Raw genomic sequence first — 23,887 nt, forward strand, 5'->3', positions numbered from 1 at the left:
TATCATATTTTTATTTTCTTCTTAATAAACAACAAAATTTTATTTATATTTCAACCTCAAATTATTGTTATTTTGAAAAGTATTATTCTTTGTAAATGTTTTAGGTAAAAGAAAAGAAAACTGCAAAAAGTTGAAAAACGAAAATTGTAAGATGTATGACCTGTTTTAAAACATCAGGTAACAGGTCTATAATTTGGCAGCAAATAAATAAAATGTAAGACAAATAATGCCACAAATACAAAAGTTCAGAATCAATAGTCTCTGATTGGAGTACTGAAAATAAAGAATGCATTAAACGAAAGATCAATCAAAGTAGAATGGAAGCTCTAACACACACGGCAACAAGGAAATCTCATAAAACAAGAAAAAGAGAAAATTTTTGTCGCATGAGCGAACTGATCTTCCATTTACTAGCTGCATCAGAATGTATGGCTCGAAATTCGTTGTCACCGTCGGTGTCGTCGACATCGCTAGAATATACCGTATTGCGTATTGTGTATTGAAAGCGGGGACCTAGGAAGGATGGAGAGGCTTCGTCCCGCCGTAGTGCTCAGCAGTTCACAAACCCACAGCAGGCCACAGCAGTAAACCCACCGCCGCCCCACACCGAACCTAGGGTTATTGTGCGGTTCGGCCCCCAGTGGACTCCCTCCCCTCCCTCCCCCTCCCCCCCCCCCCCACAAAATCCCGCAAGGAACGTCTCATACCAGGAGTGTAACCCCAAATTTTTGCGTTCAAAAATGGTTCAAATGGCTCTGAGTACTATGGGACTTAACATCTGAGGACATCAGTCCCCTAGAACTTAGAACTACTTAAACCTAACTAACCTAAGGACATCACACACATCCATGTCCGAGGCAGGAGCGGTCGCGCGGTTCCAGACTGAAGGGCCTAGAACCGCTCGGCCACTCCGGCCGGCAAAATTTTTGCGTGGTAGAGGGATTATTGTGTAGCGTACGTGGAGACAGTGTTGTGCGCAGCAATCGCCGACATAGTGTAACCGGGGCGGAATCACCGGACCCCGACACTAATCTGCAGGGGGCATTCGTGCCGGGGACCGGCACGCTTTCCCGCTCGGCAAGCAGCGCGTTAGACCGCGCGGCTAGCCGGTCGGGTTGAATATACCGTAGACCACCAAGAACTTCTATTTCGTTCGTTCATTTGCCATTCTTCGTATATTTCTTTTTGATATTTTCAACTTACCTGAAACTCCTGCCTACTCTACCTCAGTAATTGACAGAAGTTTTACCTCAACTGGTTTCCAAACACCCTCGAGCTTAAAAGTAACGATCTTGGCACCCACCCAAACTTTGCAAGCGTCCTTTTCATTTCTACTGCGTTTAGTTCTGGGTGATTTGGAGACAACCACAAAATCAGAATGTCCGTAAATGTTACAAAAGTTGGTCTACACTAAACATATTTTCTAGCTCGTTACTTTTTATTAAAGCGTGTAACTCAGCTCTCGCGTTTCCTTTCTCGCACTGAGTATCACGAGAATTCAACCAATTTACCATCTCAGCCTTCTTGCCGATCATTATTGGTGGTTTTCCTTCTTGCAGATTGTGATAGCTCGCATTGTCAGCCACAATAAAGGACTTACATGGTAAGTTGGGTATTAATTTCAGTTCCATACTCCTAAAAAATGAATAAAGTGATTCAGTCTAATTGCAATACTGCTTTCCGCAGCATTTGAAGTGAATAGTAATGGCTCATATAATTACGTCGAAAATTTACAGCCATCACGCTGGTCTTCCATTTTCCTCCCTTAACTAGTTCTCCTGACTTGGTCTTTCCATTTGTCTCATTTTACTTCTTTCTTTTGGCTCTGTTATTACTTCCCACCTTCCAGACTCTCGTTGATTACGTCCTATATTATTGTGATGTCCCTCAGGACTCCATCCACCTCTACCTTTACCAGGTGGCCCCCTAAAATTTTCTCTGTGATCGTCTCATCGTCTGTCTTCCCTGTCTTCATGTTCCTAGATTTCATTTTCGTTGCTGCCAATTCTTTCTGATAATTCCCCCTTTGTTTTTCCTGCCATTTATTCAGCCGATCAGTTTTAGTGTTTGTCCCCAGATGTTAATGCACTCTTTTTTAGATCATTCAATCTTAAATTTCTGTCTCAACTCTTCACAAGATATGGTCAGCTGGTCAGTTCATTCATTACGTTGTTAATTTGGTCTAACTTCCTACCCAAAGTCCCTTTAGTTTGTTCAATCTTATCATCAATTTTCTTACGCAAATCTTTCGGATATCCGTCTCATATAACGCAAATGTTTCGGATTTCCGTCTCATTTCTAGTAATAAGTCCCTAAGGCTGATATTTTCTTCTTTTCCAACACTAAACTAATCATCATCTTTGCTTGACAGTCCTGTTGATCACAACATGACTTACAATGTCGTTAACCTCTTGTTCCCCACTTACCTCAACAATATCGTCATATGCTACGTCGTGAGATTTACTCCAAGACAGTAGACTATCATTGTCAATATTAATAAACTTATGGATATCGATCGTTCTCTTGATTATCAACACTTCCTTGAGTGATAATCTCACTACCTGTATTTTCATTAACAGAACTCATTTTGCCTGATTTACAATAGCGGTTATTCGTAAATCACAAAAATTGTAAGTCCTAAAATTCCGAGACGAATTTCTAATAAAACTAGAACAATAGTTCCTTTCTTGGACAATAATGCAAATACACTGACGGGAAAAAATCGCAACACCAAAAAATGACTAATGTACAGTAATGAAATATTGGGAATACATGTTTATAGGTAACATATTTAAGTGATTAACATTGCAAGATAAAACGTTACTGTAAGCGCGAGATATGACACAGCAAATGTGACATGGTGCTACATTAATAACTCGTGTAACTTCCAGAATGTTTAACACAAGCATCAAAATGTGAATGCGTTGTGTTGTGTTGGTGCCGTACGTCAGTTTGTGGGTTGGAGTGCCATGCCTGTTGCACTTGATCAGTCCGTATTGGGACGGTTAATGTTGGTTATGAATGACGCTACAGTTTTCGTCCAATGATGTTCCACAAGTGCTTGACTGAAGACAGATCTGATGATCGAGCAGGCCAAGCCAACATATCGACACACTGTAGAGCATATTGGGTTGCAGCACCAGTATGTGAGAGAGCGTTATCCTTTTGGTAAACACCCCCTGGATTGTTGTCCATGAATAGCTGCACAATAATTGAATCACCAGTCTGACGTACATCTTTGCTGTTAGGGTGTGTGGCATAACCACGAGAGTGCTCCTGCTGTCCTACGAAATCACACCCAGACCATAACCCCAGGTGTAGGTCCAGTGTGTGCAGCACGCAGACAGGTCGGTTAGAGCCCAGGGCTCCTTCTAACGAATACAGAGCTGCAAGGTACTGGTTAAAGATGGCAGAACCAGCTGTCATCAGGAAACACAACAGACCTCCGCCCTGCCCTCCAATGAACTCTCGCTTAACGCCACTGAAGACGCAAAATGGTTCAAATGGCTCTGAGCACTATGCGACTTAACTTCTGAGGTCATCAGTCGCCTAGAACTTAGAACTAATTAAACCTAACTAACCTAAGGACATCACACACATCCATGCCCGAGGCAGGATTCGAACCTGCGACCGTAGAGGTCGCTCGGCTCCAGACTGTAGCGCCCAGAACCGCACGGCCACTCCGGCCGGCGAAGACGCAAATGGTGGTGGTTTGGGTTCAGTGGAATGCATGCTACAGGGCGTGTGGCTCGTAACTGTCCTTTTGAAACAGTTCGATGTGTCACTGTCGAGTTAACTGCTGCTCAAATGGCTGCTGCAGATGCACCAGGATGCGTCAGAGCCATACGCTGATTACGCTCGTCTCCCCTTTACGTAGTGCCACGTGGCCTTCCGGACCCCTGTCTTCTAGCGACTGCACATTCCCGTGACCATTGCTGTCAGAAATCATGTACATTGGCTACTGCCAAGTCTTTCTGTTGTACCACAATGTCGCCCGAGCATGTCCATTGTCTACAGTGATAACACATCGTCGTCATAGAACGCTCATTCGGCATGGCAATTGAGTTCATTACAAATCCTACATTGCTTGAAACATGACATCTACGTCTATAGTCATTCAAAAAGCCTTGCTGTCACAGTCCATTAATATTGCTCCACAACAACAGTCGAAGGAACATCCAGCTTCTCGGCCGGCCGAGGTGGCCGAGCGGTTCTAGGTGCTACAGTCTGGAACCGCGCGACCGCTACGGTCGCAGGTTCGAATCTGCCTCGGGCATGGATGTGTGTGATGTCCTTAGGTTAGTTAGGTTTAAGTAGTTCTAAGTTCTAGGGGACTGATGACCTCAGAAGTTAGGTCCCATAGTGCTCAGAGCCATTTGAACCATTTTGAACCAGCTTCTCGTATTCCTATTACACAACCTCGTTCAAACTCACTGAGGTGTTGACAATGGCATCTTTGTCGCCTTAAAAGCATTCTGGCCTAACATCGACTCACCACGTCCAATCTAAAAGGTAACTAACGCCCATGACCGTTACAGCGTATATGCAACAAATCTGATTTGCATCCTCATAGTGGCACTACTACTGCAACTCTTATGCGACAAGGGCGAAATCTGAATAGACATCACCTACCAGATATAAAAACACGCCTATCATCTTTCGTTTATGTCGCACAACACCTTCTTGGCCTTGCGATTTTTTTCTGTACAACTTACGTCAATCACTGCGAAGTTATACACTGCACCAACACTGTCCACGTCGATCTGCTTAATCAAAAAGGCCCACGCCAGTAACCAGTGAGGTGCTTCTACCAGCTGCCATTCTTGGAGTCGCTCTCACCTTCGACCACGCGTCCCTGATGCCATGCCACCGAAACCGCTGACTGGTCAGACCAGTCCCAGCTGCCGGTAGTGCACTCTGCCGCTGCTGCACTCATAGTATCTCTCAATCCGTCCAGTAAGCAAGCAGCCTACATCCGTTCAGGTCCACTTCACTCTCCATTACCACGTCGACATCTCGACAATTAACATCCGCGCGCAGTTCGTAATAATTCTCACTGTACCATAATGTCGCCTGAACACGTCTATTGTCCACAGTGCTAACACATCGTCTCATAGATCGCTCATTCGGTGTGGCAGTTGAGTTCATTACAAATCCTACACTGCTTGCAAAATATCTACGTCTACAGCCTTTCAAAAAGCCTTGTTGTCACAATCCATTAATATTTATCCACAACAACAGTACAAAAGCTACGTTATTTCCTAATGTTCACAGTTTATAATTAACGTTGCCACCTGTAATATCTATTAAGAGGCAGAAATATTGAAAATTTCTGTTCATAATAACGTTTTCCTCAATGACAGTTCAAAATCAGAGTTATCCCCTGAAGGTCAATGTTCAATGTAATAAACTTTGTCACATGTAATATTAATTACCCAAAATAGTTTCTACCATAGCAGTTATTCGCTGTCTTATGGCAGTTACCGAAATTCACACACGGTAGTCTTATCATACCTACTGTTAACTGTTTAATGGCTGTTTCCCAAAAGTTCAGACGTAATATTCACTGTTCAAAATCTTTCATGCCATGCCAATTACACACCGTTTAATTGCTAGTTCAGATCAGAGATGCGAAGTGTAGTGGTCCCTAGGCCAACTACCTAATTCGTTAAATAACTGGGATGAACTATGGAATTTCTTGCCCTGACACATTACTATGTCAGACGTGCTTATAGCGCAAGTTGCTCTTTGTGAAATGTCGATCAGTTAGCGATGAGAAGGTCATCTTCCTTGGCTGTACGGAAGGTTAGGTTTGCTTACCTTGTGTCTTCTAAAATTGCATCGATATCCTCATTGCTTTTCTTCTCTGTCAACTACAGATTCTAACATGCAAATGATGAATAGTGAATAGTGGTATGGCAAATGGGCATATCTCCACACCACTACACTGGAAGTCTCAAAGTAAAGCGGTGCCGCCTGTTCTTTGTATATCCCAATCATAAAGTCAGGAAATGAATTTTTATTATAATACATCACTTAAGAGTCACCCTAAAAGTGATGTATTCATCAAAGATTGCGGGCTCGAATCATCACTCAGCGAACACCACTATAGTCACAAAATATCTTCACATGGTTTTGATGAATGTACAGGTATCGAGCACAAACTTTTTCTGGGGCAATTCAAGAATTAATCCACTTTTACGCAAACTCGAGAACAATACACGGTGCGCACGTATTGCCAGTCGGAACACAGTCGTAGACTAGCCCACCGTTTTGCCCCTCCCTGTTCAGTGAACGGTAATGTTTGTCGGTTCACTCAGAGAATGGTTTATGACGTTAAATTTAATCTTTACTTCAGCTTTGGGTATGAATTTAGAGTTTCTGAACTCATAATTAGAAAGTCATCAGTGTCAGTAATGTCATAAGCATAGTTGGAATTCTGCACAAACATTTAAATAGTAAATATAAATAATCAAGTTACGCGCAACGCGCCAAGCCAAGTAGGTGAATCATCGGCTCACTCTATACGCTCCAGCGAGATACTGCTTCTATTCGACCACCTTCCGCATGTTTCATGGCCATCTGCGCTTTGTGAGATGGCAGGTTTACCAGTCTTCACTCTTTGCTAACTTATAGCTGCGTTAACCTTTCATATACCGCATCATAAAACATAACGAAACATGGAGTGAAACGTGGCGCAAATGTCACAGGAAGTAGCAAGCGGTTTCTCTTCATTGTTCTGGATTTTACTCCTCCTTTCTGCTCTCTCTTGCAGTAGTTTCGAAACCAGCATTCATCCTAAAAACACCCCTGCTGTTTACAAATGTTCGTCCCTTTGTGTTTAATGTTGTATTTCTTGGCGATTTAATGTTTCACCCTCATACTGCTAACATCTACCAAACACCTGCTAACACTCTGTCCTTTTTCAGTGGCAGCAGAGCCATATCCTCCGACGGTATCACGTCTCCACGTAACCGAGACGGTTCGCTAATATCTTCCTAGGGAACAATGTAGGAACAATCGCCTTGTGGACAGCAGGTCGTGACGAATGCGCCTTCTCTTCTGCACTTCGACAGCAAACCACATGCCGAGGCGGCTGTGTCGGCAGGCTATATTTCTGTTACAGATCACTGGCAAGGTCTCGACGTATGCGAAAATATTTTATACGCTCCCACCCACATAGGGAGAAATGATCATCGTAATAAAATAAGAGAATTGGTAGCTCGCACGGAAAGATCTGTATCTTCATTCTTCTCGCTTGCAGTTAGACAGAGGGACTGCACAGAAGTAACTCTACCCTGCTCCAGGCACTTAATTGTGAACTGCAGCATAATCATGTAGATGTAAAAGTATTTACTGATAAATGGATAGTGAAAGTTGAATTCGTTGACTGCAGAATACTGGGAGTCACTGCAGTCATCCGTCGATACCAATTAATGGACATTCTAAGGATAAACTTGATAGCTGGTTCTGCCTACTGCCATTTATGCGAAAAAATTTTCACTTTGTACTTGAGAGTACCGTCATCTCTATGGGACAACAGGTACTGTGGACATTCACGAAAAGTGTTTCTGAAATTACGAAATACCAAGAGAAAGTACCGACTTTGGTAAATCGTGCCCATGTAATCAGTACGTTTTTGTATAAATAATAACTTATACTTAGACTTATGCTACGCAAGCCACTGTCCTGTATATGGCAGGGACTTCTTCGTATCACTATTAATCCCCTAGCGTACGAAGCGAGGGAAAATGATTCCCTGTATGCTTAGGTGCCCTATTCCCTCATTGTTATTATGCCTACAAATAGTTCAAATGGCTCTGAGCACTATGGGACTTAACATCTGAGGTCATCAGTCCCCTAGAATTTAGAACTACATAAACCTAACTAACCTAAGGACATCACACACATCCATGCCCGAGGCAGGATTCGAACCTGCGACCGTGCCAGTCGCGCGCTTCCGGACTGAATCGCCTAGAACCGCTCGGTCACAGCGGCCGGCAAGCCAATTAACTGAAATATATTTACGCTCATAGTAATATTTAGCGAGCACTCCCATAGCTTAGTTAAACATGAATACAAGATGTTGTAATGTGATTCAACTAAGCAGCTATACTGTATTATTTTAAAAATGTGACTGCTCGCTGTGTGCCAGACACGGGAAGGCGAGAACCGTCTCCGTTTGCCCCGTTACTTTGAATCACTTTTGACATTCAGCCCGTGTGTGGTTTTTTACACGGTTTCTCCACAATCGGCTAGGCGAAAGCTTATCTGGTTAACCATTTCAGCTTCATTTACACGACACACAAATGCTTAAAACACGAAAAACATCTACACATTAATACTAGTACGCAGACATATTTCAACACACATAAGCTTACCTTTAAAGGTAACCTTTGTTTGCATCGTCGAGATTGTTGTGTTATTGTAAGAAAGTGGAAAGTTTGATATTTATAAACTTTTGTTCGTATATACCGCTTAAATAGAAGCAAATAAGACGGCAAGTATATTTTGATGTACCAAAAGCCTGATGAAAACAAATAAGCCTTATATATGTATCACAGTAATAATATAAGAATGAGAGAAATCAGATGACTGAGTAAGGTGTGGTCCTCAAGATACATTCAGTACGATATACATACATCAAAAAAAGTTTTGCATCACCCCAGTTCCCAGAACTCCTGAAGATAGATGTTGACTGTGGATATTGTATCACAGACACAGTCCCTTAGACTGTTCAGATATGTCACAAAACTCGCCCAAAGATGTAAACAACCATGCATGAGCAGCGCCTATTAGACGAAGGGGGTCCGATATCCGATCAGTTCCAGTCATTCCACCAGGAAGGAGGTATACGGCCCGTGCTGTCTGTAGTTCAGCCGTGCCTAGATGGTCAATATCGCGGTTCAATCGCGTCCGCATTTTCACTTTGTGCCAGGAAGGGCTCTCAGCAAGGGAAGTGTCCAGGCGTCTCGGAGTGAACCAAAGCGATGTTGTTCGGACATGGAGGAGATACATGACATGCCTCGCTCAGGCCGCTCAAGGGCTGCTACTGTAGTGGATGATCGATACCTACGGATTATGGCTCGGAGGAATCCTGATAGCAACGCCACCATGCTGAATAATGATTTTCGTGCAGCCACAGGACGTTGTGTTACGACTCAAACTGTGCGCAATAGCCTGTATGATACATCACCCCGACGTCTATGGCGAGGTCCATTTTTGCAACCACGACACCATGCAGCGCTAACACTGTTATTGAACTTCAAATGATATGAATATTTCTGTGATTCTTCTCAAGGACAGTTACTCTCCACACTCCTTACTATTATCCGCTGCATGTGTCCCATGTTTTCCGTTTTCAGTTTTACAAGTATTGTCATAGCTATTAAAAATTCAAAAGCACAAATGCTCAGGATTATCTGCATAGGTCAGAATGGACTGTTTAATACTTTTTAATCCGTCTTAAAAAGTATTGTATTAAAAAGTGTTTTATTTAAATAGTTACTCTCTGCTTTGTAGTCCCGCGCGTGTGAAATTTTTCAATTGATTTCAAATATTTTGATGAGATTACGACACAGAGACATGTGGTAAATGTCAGGATTATTTCAGTTTCTCTTCAACTGAGTCAACAATATATCTCTTCCTCCCACCTATATCTCGCGAAAAGACCGCCAATGTAATAATTACAGAGAATCGAGCTCACAAGGAAGATTAGTGGCATTCATTCTTAACTGAGAAACATGCGCGACTGCAAGAGGAAAACAGGAAAATAAAAATGGTACACCAAGTTCTCTTCCCCACGCAAGGAAAGAAAGCGAGCTAATGTTGCATTGTCATCCAGTTCTGAGCTACGCAAAAAATTTTAAGTCTTTAGCTTATTGGGAAGTTAGTTTAAGATCAATTGCAAAATTTGTTTCTAACAGACAAAAAGACCAAGTGCTGCGAGCCACACCCCACTCAAAAGCTAGTTAATACTGAAGCGTCATCGAGTTCTGAGTTATGTTGAAAGTTTCAGGTGTCTAGCTTATCGGGAAGACAGTTATAAATCAAGTACAAAATTTGAACCGGACAAACAGACAAGAAACTGACCTAATAAAAACTTGTTAAAAAGAGTTTGTTGGTTTATATACGCATAAATTTACTGTGCAGCATGAGGTATTAAACTTTTAAAACCAACCAAAAATTGATACTTAGTGCCCGAAGTGCTAAAATTTGTATTTAAGTAAGTAAATACATACATTTTGAAAATACTTTATTTCTAGAAATTTACGTCTTATTCACATCTCCTTGAAATAAAATACTTTTTTTCCGTGTGAAAAAGTTTGTCAATCCTAGACATGGTGAGGGTATAACCGGAAAATCTGAAAAGGTCTATTAATAAAACCCATAGACTGAGTGGAAAACGGGCAGAAACGGACAGAGACTTGTGTCAGTCGGTTCTCTCGCATTAAACTCGGTGAGTGAAGGAAAACATTAATATAGCTGACAAGGCCGCAGAGGATAGTTTCATTCGACTGAAAAAGCCAACTGAACGAAAAAACAACCGACTGAACAATGCATTGAAGTACTCGTGTTATGCAAGGTGCGGCATTTGACTGTAGTGGAGTGCCAGGTTAGTGAGCAGCAGGCGTTCGGCAGGTGGTGCCGCTGTTGGTGGTGTGCAGCGTGAGCGCACTGCTGATGCTGGGCTTCGAGGTGTTCGTGGTGTGCAAGGCGCGCCAGACGGCGCCCAGCCGGCGCCACCTCTTCCTGGGCCAGACGCTGCTGCTGGGCTTGCTGCTGTGCGCCGCCGTCGCCGCCGTCGCCGCCGCCACGCCCACCCCCGCCGTCTGCGCCACCATCAGGTACCGTCGCTCACTCTTTGCTCAACTGTCAAACTTCACAAATGATACCACGTGTTCAGTAAGTACTTCATCTTGTCTACCGTTTACCTTGCCTCTTCTGCATTCAGACCCTGGAGACTATGTCATTCTGACTCGCTACTGCTTTAATTTTCACATGAAGGTCAGTACACGATGGACATCACAGAACAGGACAGAATGTAACGAAGCATCACCGTCAAGGATTTTAAGGGTGGAAGTTTTGTCGTTTGCAGCTACCCCATCCTGCTGTCTTCCACATATCTTTGCAATCCCTGACAGCGAAAATAAAAGACGCTTACCCCAGTTCTTCAGTGTGGTAAATGTTGAGAGGCCGACAGGGTTTTAAATTGTTCGACAGTGTAAGGCACTGGAAACGTAGTTATTTGCAGGAGGTCCCTATTTTGTTTCAGTACTGGGAGGGGCCGAAGGAAATCCCAACTCTAATAACAAAGAATGAGGAGAAACAAGAAAACATTGATATAGTCTGAAATTAGAATTAATCAAAACACAATATTTAGAGATCAGCCTTCACTAATGTTATGAAACGAGAGATGACACAGAACACGTACGCAGAACTACGATCAGGGCGGAGAGGGAATACCAACCAGAGAGAGCATATCAAAATGCCAAAGGACGAGATTTCAGTGAATCTTACCATGCGGCTGACGGCATGGGATTGTGCTCGTAGCATGAGATACTTTTTACTTACTGAGTAGACGAATAGGCCAGCGTAACCTAATGATATCGCTGTGTTCTGTGCAAAATGATCGACAGCTAAACTGCTACTAATTGCAATTAGTTAAATACCTGTAGCAAGATGCGTCCACAACGGAGATGAAGCTGCAACTGCTGGTCCGACTCGAAGCTCAAACTGAATAAGTAGGACATGGCACTTGTCAGGCCTTTTGTGGGTTGAATGGCACCACTGTCCTGGCATACACTTCAAAAAGTAAAGAGCCGTTGCCAACTACCTAGGAGGGCAGGGGCTGACGCCTTCTTAGTGAGACATAGGAGCTGTCACGTCATTTTGCCGAGAGAGGCTTCCTGTTCTGGGTCACATCTAACTGGCGCAAAGGCGGTTCTCACTGTATCCCCATGCCTTCACGAGTAAGGAGGAGGACCGTTTTTTACAACAGGAGTAGTTTTTACCGGCTGCTGCCATTCGGAGTATATTATCAATTTGTTTTAATGACGGCAGCTGAAATCTATTTCCACATCCTGGTTCCTCAGTATGTTAACAATAATTGTCATAAACTTTCTTTTCCCTGGGAAGTTTCGTTAATGGTTTCAATCGTGGCTGAAATTTCAAGAAATTCGAAATAAAATTGATAGAGAAATTATGTTTACACCACCGGGTTGTACATTACTAAATGATCCTCGATCTGTCATTCGATTAATTGCTTATTAATTCCTATTCTACTCTTTCTTTCTTTGAAACCTTGTCCGGCTGCCCTTGCTCTTGTACACATCTCATCACTTGGTGAATGTTTCTTCTGTGAGCGTTCATTTATAAAGGAGTCCAAATATTAGAAAGCAAAAAATTATTTAGGTTTCATAATACGCGAACAAAGGTAAAGCTAAAGCTGTACGTAAATAACAATATAAATGGGTTATTTTCTTTAAAAAATTGCGACATAGTGGATGAGCTATACCGTAGAGTGGGAACAACTTAAAGTAATATACTATATAGCGAGACATGGCTGTTATGATGTATTTCATGTTGCTTTGGAGAGTAAAAATATAAGAGTTGGTGAAATTGCTAGCTGGATTATTGTGAAAGACAATGTGCCATATGGACGCTCTGTCTGTAATTTCACAACGGCGTATACTTCGCTGGAGAGGGAGTGTGGGTTTTAGGTAAATTTTTAGGTAAATGTTGCTTCTTCTCTGCGACTGTCTCATTACGGGTTAGACTGGCAGCTCTTTACAGACGAAGAGTCACGTGATGCAAAGGTTGAGACACAGGTCGCATATTTGGAACGAGCAGCTCGCTAATAGAAATTCGCCCATCCTAGAGAGGAATTTTAAAATCTTACTTGGGTGACGGTGTTCCCTTGGACAGAACAAGTATGATGAAGCTCTAGCCTTTCTGATGGAAGCATCCCGCCACTCGCCCCAAATTATTCAGGGGGAAAAAAACAGGGAAATCTGAATAAGGTCGCTTGAACAAAGACTTGAACGCGGTCCTCCCGGGTACGAATTTAGTTTCTTCATCATTGCACTTCGTCGTTCGGCTGGTTTTCACAGATCAGCTGAAGCGAATTCCGGTACTATATGAAAACTTTTATATATATTATGGCGCAATCTTTTCTGACAGAAACAAATATTTTATCATTTTTTTTATAATACCAGGACTCACACAGACGAATAGTGCGTCCGAAGAAGGATCTCGTATTGATGATGTGAAAGAGATTCTTCTGTCCTACCACGAACAAACACATAAACACGTTTGCGTGGATCTTTGTGTTGTGTAGCAAACAGGTTCGAGTCACATTATCTAGTTTCCTGACAAAGTTTTCCTGTCTCGTCACCTGCTTCCATCTCAGCTGGCAGAGAGGCGCGGAGTGAACTTCGGCGAGGGGCAGCCCGTTCCGCACGAGTGGCGATCGCCCGAGCGAAGAATGTCGGCCGCGGCGTCGAAGCAGCCACGCGGCGCCGGCGGCAGTGACAAAGCGTCGCAAACCTGTCGCGCGGCCGCCTCGCGCCGCGGCTCGCCAGTGCACAGGCGAGTCGCGATAAGTAGGCAATTAATTAAGCCGCAGCGCCACTTGTCATCTCAATTCCTCGCTCCGCTGTCGTTACTCATGTAGCGCAGTTGTACGTGTTTCATAATTACCGTGACGGCTGTGTATGACACGCGGTAATCGGATTATAATACTCGTGCTTAGACTATTCGTGGATCCAGCTTTTCAAATTTGTAATTGGACTGCTCTTCTACAATATAGAGAAGATATGTTCGTACAGTTATGTCAGTTTCATCTACTGCTGTGGCGCGCTACTCCGAACAGAAGCAGAGAGTAATTACTAACTTTTTTTTCCAAACTTAGAGGACAAGCGAACGGGTTTTCAAGAAACCAACTAGCTTTTCTAGTAAATTTGTTTCACTTCAGAATAGCCTTTCATTTATCATTTCGTTCACGGGGAACATCGAGATCAAGGAAATAGCATCAGAAGTGATTAAAATAACTTCAGAATCAAAAGCACATTTTCAAAATATCAAAATAGTACACAGAATGCTTTACGTGCGGCCCAATATGTCGAGGTGAGTCTGCAGACAGACCACTAACTCCCATCAGATGTAGCGCTTTCCTCTTTCGTCATTTACTGACCACAACGTACTTTAGTAGAAAACGTGGATGATATTTACGAAATATTGAACCGTAACGGAGAGGAGAATAACGTTTCTTTTCTGGGTCTCAAACGGTAACTTATACGTGCTTAGGGATACAGTTCCCTGTGGGAAGCCGGCCGTGGTGGCCGAGCGGTTCTAGGCGCTACAGTCTGGAACCGCACGACCGCTACGATCGCAGGTTCGGCTCCTGCCTCGGGAATGGATGTGTGTGATGTCCTTAGGTTAGTTAGGTTTAAGTAGTTCTAAGTTCTAGGGGACTGATGACCTCAGAAGTTAAGTCCCATGGTGCTCAGAGCGATTTGAATTTTTTGAACCCTGTGGGAACACAAAATTTGATTCGAATGGTTCAAATAACTCTGAGCACTATGGGGCTTAATATATGACGTCATCAGTCCCCTAGACTTAGAACTACTTAAACCTAACTAACTTAAGGACATCACACACATCCATGCTCGAGGCAGGATTCGAACCTGCGACCGTAGCAGCAGTGCGGTTCCGGAACGAAGCGCCTAGAACCGCTCAGCCACGACGGCTGGCCACACACAATTTGAAAAAAGAAAAAAGTCGCTTTGTAAATGTCGTGATAACGATAGCTCACACATTGCACAAAGCGACACACACCGTCAGGCACGCACACGTATTTTCTGTCATATTGCCTTCAGCATTCAAAACACGAATTACATTTTCAGTAACTCCACTGAAAAATTAAATACATCGCTGTACCCAGAAGAAAGAACTGCAGAGAATCGATGACTTATGCAGAGATTGGATATTGATCCCGAAAGTAAATAAATGTAACGTACATAATTAGTTGAAGAGATCCATTGTAGTTTGAGTAAATTATTGGCTATAAATCTCTGGAAAAAGTACCAAACCAAACTATTGTACCAGACCTTCTTTTACTTGGATGTTAAAAACTCGTGGCCAGGTTAGCAGAAAATGTCACCACATCCTAACGCAAAAAAGCTCTAGAGATGTGGAGCAGACGGAAACCCGCAGGGCGTACTTTCGATAGAAACTGCAAGAAGAGTCTGCCAACACAGCCAGAATCGCTGCCTGGTCCTCACAGTGCAACAAATTACTACACATCTATCTTCGACAACCGCTGCTGGGACTGCAACACTGCTGACGCTGCAGAAGTACGGAAGTAGACTATAACGATGGCAGTCTGGATTACCGCATGTCCATGCCCGCCACTGAGACACTTCCTTGGTCTACGTGACGACGAGTGATGGCACCCATTAATACAGCCCGTCCCGACTACGCATTGTCTGTTTCCACCTGCATCCAGCTATCATCCAGCTGAAATGAGCCATCTAGTTCTTTCTAAAAAATGGTTCAAATGGCTCCGAGCACTATGGGACTCAACTTCTGAGGTCATCAGTCCCCTAGAACTTAGAACCACTTAAACCTAACTAACCTAAGGACATCACACACTTTCATGCCCGAGGCAGGATTTAAACCTGCGACCGCAGCGGTCGCGCGGTTCCAGACTGTAGCGCCTAGAACCGCTCGGCCACCCCGGCCGGCAGTTCTTTCTACTGGACGCTGTTTTTGCTAGCTGTAGAACTACCGACTGCGTCTAGGCCTGATGCTGCTGGGAGTCGAATTGGTGCATTTCAGCCGAGGACCATCTGCCGGATAACTTCTACCGACTTCATTGTGCCTACGTGGGGGTTCATGTTCGCGCCTGGGTCTATCCTCCTAGCCGCCACCTGGCTTTTGAGGGCACACTCTGCTATTGCAGCACCGCCCCTACATCCTGCGCTGGGGCCCACGGTTCAGTTCTGCGTGCTCGAGTGCTTTCCGCACTGAGTCCTGCATCTTCACAGTGGCGTGCCAACAGCCTAGCCGAGGCATGACGTTGCCCTACACGGCCGCAGTGCTGGCATCGTAACTTCGTGTAAGCTGCTGCCTGCTCGACGGGGCGAGGCCGCGCGCTGGCCGTTACAGGGGAGGACACCTGAAGAGATAAGAGCACTTCACCGACCGAGACCAGCCTGGCCTCGGGTCTCTGACCGGCGCCTTACAACACTAAGACTGCTGTACTTTTCGCACGGAATAAATGATTCTATGTAACTGCTATTTCTATGACTTACGTCGTGAGTCCACCTTCTTCCGTGACCCTGCTGCCCCGTTAATCGACACTCATTGCCACCGCAGTCCGTAGCTGGGTACCTAATCTGATCCGTTTACTGACACCCCGATACAAAAGTAAAAAACGTTGGAGTAAGAGTCCAGAGCGACCGTAAGTCAGACTATCACATAAAGATAGTTAGAGGAGAAACGGATGCCGAACTTACAGAATACTCGTTTCTAACGATTATTGCGTAATTGCGGTCTGTTTTAATGGAAGACACAGAGATCTATTAGAGAGCGGCGCATACCGTCGCTGGCTTGTTTATCAACCGCGAGACCTTCTGATGGACGTTACAAGGGAGACGCTGTACGACACGGAAAGATTTACTGTTAAAATTCGGAGAGCGTACACATCAGGAAGTTCAGAATGGTTCAAATGGCTCTAAGCACTATGGGACTTAACATCTGAGGTCATCAGTCCCCTACACTTAGAACTAATTAAACCTAACTAACCTAAGGACATCACACACATCCATGCCCGAGGCAGGATTCGAACCTGCGACCGTAGCAGCAGCGCGGTTCCGGACTGAAGCACCTAGAACCGTTCGGCCACTGCGGCCGGCCACGTCAGGAAGAGTAGAGTAACACAATACTTTCTCCAGCGTGTCTCGGAAAATGACCACGACGGAAACATCAGAGAAACCGGAGCTCTTGCTGCCGCCTACCGACAGTCCTGCTTCCCACGCATTATTCGAGAATACGACACGGAAGCAGGGATGGGGAGGATGATACTGACACCAGAAGAATCCTCCGCTACACGCAGTAAGGCGATTTGCCGAGCACAGACGTATATGTAAAAACCTACAGATGTGCACATTTTATTAGTCGAAGATTCCAAAGCAATGTGTAAAACTCAAAACCCAGAAATAACGGCAAAAAGGAATTCATGATAACGACTATAACACCACCTTCAAAGTCAATTAAATCTTGATAACCTGCCGTTGTAGCAGCAGTAACTGATCTAATATCTGCACCAGCCACTTATTGTCTTAGGTAGGCGCTGCCGACCGCAGCGCCGTATTCTGCCTGTTTACATATCTCTGTGTTTGAATACACATGCCTATATCAGTTTCTTTGGCGCTTCAGTGTATAACGGAAGCAAGACAGAAGAAAAATTAAGACATATTCATAGGATTTGTCGATCTCGGAAAACATTCGACAAAGTCAAATGGTGCAATACGGTTGATATTCTGAGAAAAATAGGGGTAAGCCATATGGACAGGCGGGTAATGTACAATATACACAAAAATCAAGAGGGAACAGTAATACTGGCAGACCATGAGCATAGAGCCCGGATTAAAAAGGGGAGTAAGAAAGGGATGTAGTCTTTCGTCCCTACTGTTCAATCTATACATCGAACACATTGCGGATATACAACAAAGTTTCAAGAATGGGATTAAAATTCAAGGAGGAACTATATGAATGATAAGATTCGCTGAGGACATTGCTTATCTTCAGTGGAGGCGAAAAAGAGTTACAAGGTCTGTTGAAAAGAATTAACAGTCTAATGAGTACAGGATATGGGATGAAAGTAAACCAAAGAAAAACGGAAGTAGTGAGAGGTAACAAAAATGATAACAGTGAGAAACTTAACTTAAGAATTGGGGATCACGAAGTAGACGATGTTAATGAACTGTTCTACCTAGTCAGAAAAATAATCGATGATGGACGGAGAAAGAAGACATAAAAAGTAGATTTGCACTGGCCTTCTTGGCCAAGAGAAGTACTAGTATCAAACATAGACCTTAATTTCAGGAAGAAACTTCTGAGGATGCATGTTTGGAACACGGGAGTGGATGGTACTGAGTCATAGTCTGCGAGAACACTGGAACAGAAGAGAATCGAAGCATTCGCGGCGTGTGGCCTGTGCGGATCCGATTGTTTTCCAGGCACGTCGCGTTAGTTCCATACCGGCTAGTCTTTGGAGGGTCTGATGCTCCTCATGGGCAATAGTGTTCCACATTTCTGTCCATTTTTTGTTGATACTGAAAGTAGCTGCCTGTAGCGATTCTATCAGTAGGACAGATGGTTGCATAGATTTTAATCGGTTCATTCGGAATGCAGGAACGTCAGAGTGCATTGGTTTTCCATGAGGAGGGCGTTCTGTCTTCGGGGTTCTGGTGGCGCAATGTTGCTTAGAGGTGGTAACCAGTATAGAGGAGTAGATTTGATGCAGCCAGTTATTGTCCTCATTGCTGCATTTAGCTTCACGTCAATTTTTTTCACATGTGTGATATTGAGCCACACTGAGGTACAGTATTCAGCAACAGAATAGACCAGCCCTAAGGCAGCGCATCGCAGTGTCGTAGCACTTGCGCCCCTTGAGGTACCACTCAGCTTCTGTATCATATTATTGCGTGATCTCAGATTTGCTGCGGTGTTTTCTATGTGCTTCCTGTTTCTGTCAGGAGCCACGTCTAGATATTTTGATCAGTCTTGGTGGTGAAGGACCTGACCATTAAATGTGACATTCAACTTCGCATTGGCCATTCTGTTGTTTAGGTGAAAGCAGCTGACTTCAGTCTTCGTTGGATTTGGTATCAGTCTCCACTTTTTGTTCATCTATTGTAATTACATCTGCGGATAGGATCTCCTCACCAGCTTTAAGAGTTCTCTGCTGCGTGGCCAAGGCCAGATCGTCTGCATAGATGAACTTTCTTGACTCTGTTTAGGGAGGTCAGATGTATACAAGTTGAACAGGATTGGCGCCAAAACTGAGCCTTGAGGAAGACCATTATTAAGTTTCTTCTGTCTGCTTAGTTGGTTGCCAAGGGCTGCTTGGTAGTTGTTAATGAGCCTGATTGTGGTTAGACAGTGTATTACAATGGCGAGCTTGTACAAGAGTCCTTGTCTCCATACTGTATCATAGGCAGCTGTAAGATCAATAAAAGTCACTGACGTTTTAAGTTGACGTTGGAATCTAGCTTCTATGTGTGTAGTTAAGCTGAGCACTTGATCTGCGCAGCTTCTGTTTGGTCTGAATCCTGCCTGTTCGATGGGAATAACTTCATAGATCTTTGGACCGATTCGGCTGAGGCTGACTCTTTCCAAAAGCTTGTAGGTGCAGCTCAGGAGGGCGATTTAGCTAGCAGTTTTGTTCGCTGGTTTACCCGGATTCAGTATTGCTATGGTTTTAGTTTTTTTAGGCCTGATTGCATAACATTAGTGGAAAAGCTTGCAAGCCATCTACGAGTCCTGTATCCACAATTGATGAGGAACTCTGGGTGTATCCCATCAAATCCTGGAGCTTTGCCTTTTTTTATTTCTTTGATTTGCTGCGGTGATCTGGATATCTATTAAGACATCAGGGAATAACTTACATCGTATAGAGGGAGCTGTAGAGGGTAAAGACAGTAGAGGGACCGGCCGTCGTGGCCGAACGGTTCTAGGCACTTCAGTCCTGAACCGCGTTGCTGCTACGGTCACAGGTTCGAATCCTGCCTCGGGCATGGATGTGTGTGATGTCCTTAGGTTAGTTAGGTTTAAGTAGTTCTGAGTCTAGGGGACTGATGACCTCAGATGTTAAGTCCCATAGTGCTTAGAGCCATTTTTTGAACAGTAGAGGAAGGCAGAAACTGGAAACATCCAGCAAACAATTGATGACGTACGTGGCAATCACTACTCCGAGATGCAACGATTGGCATAGGAGAGTAATTCGTGGCTAGCCACACGAAAAAGTTAGAAGACTGCTGTTACGGGAAAAAACGGTCTCCTACTCTCCACTCCCGGCATCCAGCCATATGACGAAATTTTATTTAACGCACTTTTAAAGGATTTCCATGGCCTTGCCGCAGTGCTAACACCGGTTCCCGTCAGTTCACCGAAGTTAAGCGCTGTCGGGCCTAGCTGGCACTTGGATGGGTGACCGTCTGGTCTGCCGAGCGCTGTTGGCAAGCAGGGTGCACTCAGCCCTTGTGAGGCAAATTGAGGAGCTACTTCGCCGGCCGCGGTGGTCATGCGGTTCTAGGCGCTCAGTCCGGAACCGCGCGACTGCTACGGTCGCAGGTTCGAATCCTGCCTCGGGCATGGATGTGTGTGATGTCCTTAGGATAGTTAGGTTTAAGTAGTTCTAAGTTCTAGGGGACTGATGACCACAGATGTTAAGTCCCATAGTGCTCAGAGCCATCTGAACCATTTTTGAGGAGCTACTTCATTGAGAAGTAGCAGCTCCGGTCCGAAAACTGACATCGACCGGGAAAGCGGTGTGTTGACGACATGCCCCTCCATATATGCATCCAGTGACGCCTATCGGCAGAGGATGACACGACAGTCGGTCAGTACCGTTGGGCCTTCCGAGGCCTGTTCCTACGGAGATTTTAAGCGACCAGTAATGATAACAGTATAATAAAGTGAAAGTTGGATTGTCCCAGAAATATTACATATTCTGACGTTAGTGCATCAGTTTACAACATGACATGGTCTACTATCCACGGAATGACTCTGGCCAAGAAAGCCTACAAATTTACATCGACGTCCGAAAATTCAGTGTAATCATAAAGAAGAGCATATTTCGAGGGCAAGCTGCTAAAAGGATTACCAAACTATGGAAAACATAGAACACTTTCAAATACACCCGGAATATCGTAAATATATCTTTATTTAAAAAACTAAAAACGGAATAAAAATCACTTCTAGAACAATAACATTGTTAAAATTTAGAGCAGTTACTCTGGTGTGTCACACGTTTGAGTGCACCGTGACACGTTATCTGTGTTGGGGCTCAAGAGCTCTATTTACAGTGATTCCATACTTCATCCTTCAGGAAGAGTTGTGATTTGTGATGATATTAGGAAAAGTCCTTGGTGGCAACTGATAGGCGGCAGTTCGTCTTTCAGTTGCATTGGAGACCCGCTCTACACTACTTGATCGGAAGTATCCGCAATTCCCCACGTAATGCGAAACTGACCAGTGGATCTCACGAGGGGCGAAAGGAGGCGGGGATTATTATGTTGTCTGTAGAGAAGTAGCAACAGCAGAATGGCTCTGTCCAGAGAGGTCAGTGACTTCGAACGTGCCGTCCGAGTAATAAATTCATCAGGAAGCCTTCTAAAGTTGCTCAGTTCCACTGTTGGTGACGTGATTGTGAAGTGGAAACGCGGAGGCACAATCACAAGTAAGTGAAGACCAGGCAGATCTCATCCACTGGCAGACAGGGAGCGTCGAGCATTGCGGAAGGTGGTCGTAAAAAATCGAATGAAGTCAGCGGAACGAATCACGCGTGAGCTGCAAAGTGCTCCCAGGAGACAAGCAAGCACAGTGGCGTGTGTAGGGTGTTAAGACGTTTGGGGTACTAGATCGAACAACTCCTTGTAAGACACACATTTATATAGTCAGTGCTAAGCGACGCTTGAGGTGGTGTCAAGAGCGACGTCACTGGGTGGTAGATGATTGGAAAATGGTGATCTGGATTGATGCATAATGCTATACCGAGCTGCAATCTGATGGAAGGACATGTGTTTGGTGATTGATGCATAACGCTATACCGAGCTGCAATCTGATGGAAGGACATGTGTTTGGTGAATGTCTGCAGAATGTTATCTCCCACCATGTATAGTGCTAACAGTGAAGTAGGGACGAGGTGGTGTTACGGTATGAGAGAGTTTCTCTTGATTAGTCTGAGATCCCTTTACTGCTCATAAGAAACCGCTAAACGGTAGTATATGAACACATTTTAAGGCATCGTATACTGCAGAGAGTAGACAAAAAGTTCGGAAGAGATGTTTGTTTGTATCAACATGAGAATACATTTGTCATAAAGCAGCATCTGTGAGGCAATGTCGACAATAACATTCTTCAAATGGACTGACCTGCCAAAAGTCTCGAGCTGAAAGCTATGTAACGCCTTCAGAACGACTTAGAACGTGACTTCGCCCGAGACCTCAACATTCAACGTCACTACCTGCTCTGGCTGTGGCTCTGTAGGAAGAACGGGCTGCCGTTCCTGCACACACATTCAGACCTCACTGAAAGTGTCCCAAGCAGAACTGAAGCCGTCAGGAAGACGAAGGATGGACACATTTCACGTTAATATCAACTAATAGATGGTCTGTATACTTGTGATCACGCCGTGCATATGTTTTTGAGTGGGCGGCCTCACTGGCAGTCAAATAGGCGTACGTCTTCACCAGGTGCAGCTCAGTAAGGACGAGCATTGTAGCCCAAGTAGCTAAAGCCCAGATCAACTCCACTTCTGGAACGTCGCATTCGGGGCGATCACACCACTCCTCGGGTCAACAATGAACGCGTGAATCCCGTACGTCGAGCTATTTCGATGCTTCCCCACATCGCGGTGAAAATGATCCCTTTCCACTGTATTGCTGATTGAATCTCCGCTTTGTCGTCTGCGCTCTGTCGTGAGAGAGACGCACACTCTTCCGCATGTCGGTTGTACGAACTGACAACCCTGAGCCTACAGTACACCGTTTGCCAGGAAACTAAATTCGTGAGACAACTGTAATTTCCACAGAGAATTGTCTATCATCACTGTACCTCATGGTACAGAGGAAATTAGATATCGGTTCTGATGTCGTGTGATTAGTCTTGAACGAGCTTGTACTGATCTACAACGCACAGGGGATTAGGATATGTGTTTGGTGAATGTCTGGAGAACGTTATCTCCCACCATCTACAGCGCTAACGTTATTTTGCCTATCCCGCATACGTATGTTGTGTCTTGGACCCCATGTCAGAGCTGTCAGATAAAATGATGTTCTCTGATACACTGAACATGACGCTTGCCCTTAGTACAGCTGTGATTCTTCTTGGAATACTGGCATATAACAATTGTATACTCTCCAGTGGAATGTTATGCCATTCTTCGATCAGAACCTCTTCTGTAGTGACGAGGAGGCGGAAATCTGCTCCAGAATCTGCACTCCATACCGCCAACAAGGGTTCGATAACGCTCGTGTCCGGGGAGTGTGCTGCCCAGGGAAGACGCTGCAGTTCAGTTGCATGCTCCTCACACCATGATTGTACTACCTCATTACTACCACCGTTCACATTGTTTCGCCTATCCCCTGTACGTGTGTGATGTGTTAGACCCCAAGTCAGAGCTTTGAAATAAAATTATGTTTCTAATACATTGAATGTGACGCTTGGTATTCACATACACTGGTGTCCAAAATTAAAGCAACAAATCGCTATTTCCCCGTCCTGTGTTTCATTCACGATATAATGATCCGTACGATTGCGTTCTGCACGGAAGATGGAATTCCGGCAACGGACAATCACGCCAACGACGGCGCCAGGGGACCTCTCAAACGGCGTAATGTTTGCCGGGTAGTCCACTATACAATCGCACCAAAAAGTATTGGCACACGTGCGTATTTATCGTTGCTGGTTACAAATGCCGCACCTTCCGGTACACAGCACACGTACGTGCTACCTCACATACCAGACATCACAATTCTGCCCACAGTGCCTACAAAGGAATGCAATGTTAAGGGCAAACATGTTTCTCCTCTGCACACAAAAAGCATTGGCTCAGAGCGTGGCTTCTCGGTATATTGCTGGGTTTTCAGGTACCGGA

At 44.4% G+C, this 23,887-nt stretch overlaps 1 protein-coding gene across 1 annotated transcript in view; it reads left to right on the forward strand.

The window, feature by feature from the left end:
- LOC124753411 overlaps positions 1-23,887 on the forward strand; it is a 110,673-nt gene that overhangs the window by 27,177 nt on the left and 59,609 nt on the right. The window contains exon 3 of the mRNA XM_047249018.1: positions 10,642-10,847. Coding sequence (XP_047104974.1) covers positions 10,642-10,847 — 206 coding nt within the window. The remainder of the gene's footprint in view (positions 1-10,641; positions 10,848-23,887) is intronic.

The sequence above is a fragment of the Schistocerca piceifrons genome, chromosome 1 (genome assembly GCF_021461385.2).
Source record: "Schistocerca piceifrons isolate TAMUIC-IGC-003096 chromosome 1, iqSchPice1.1, whole genome shotgun sequence".
NCBI lineage: Eukaryota > Metazoa > Arthropoda > Insecta > Orthoptera > Acrididae > Schistocerca > Schistocerca piceifrons.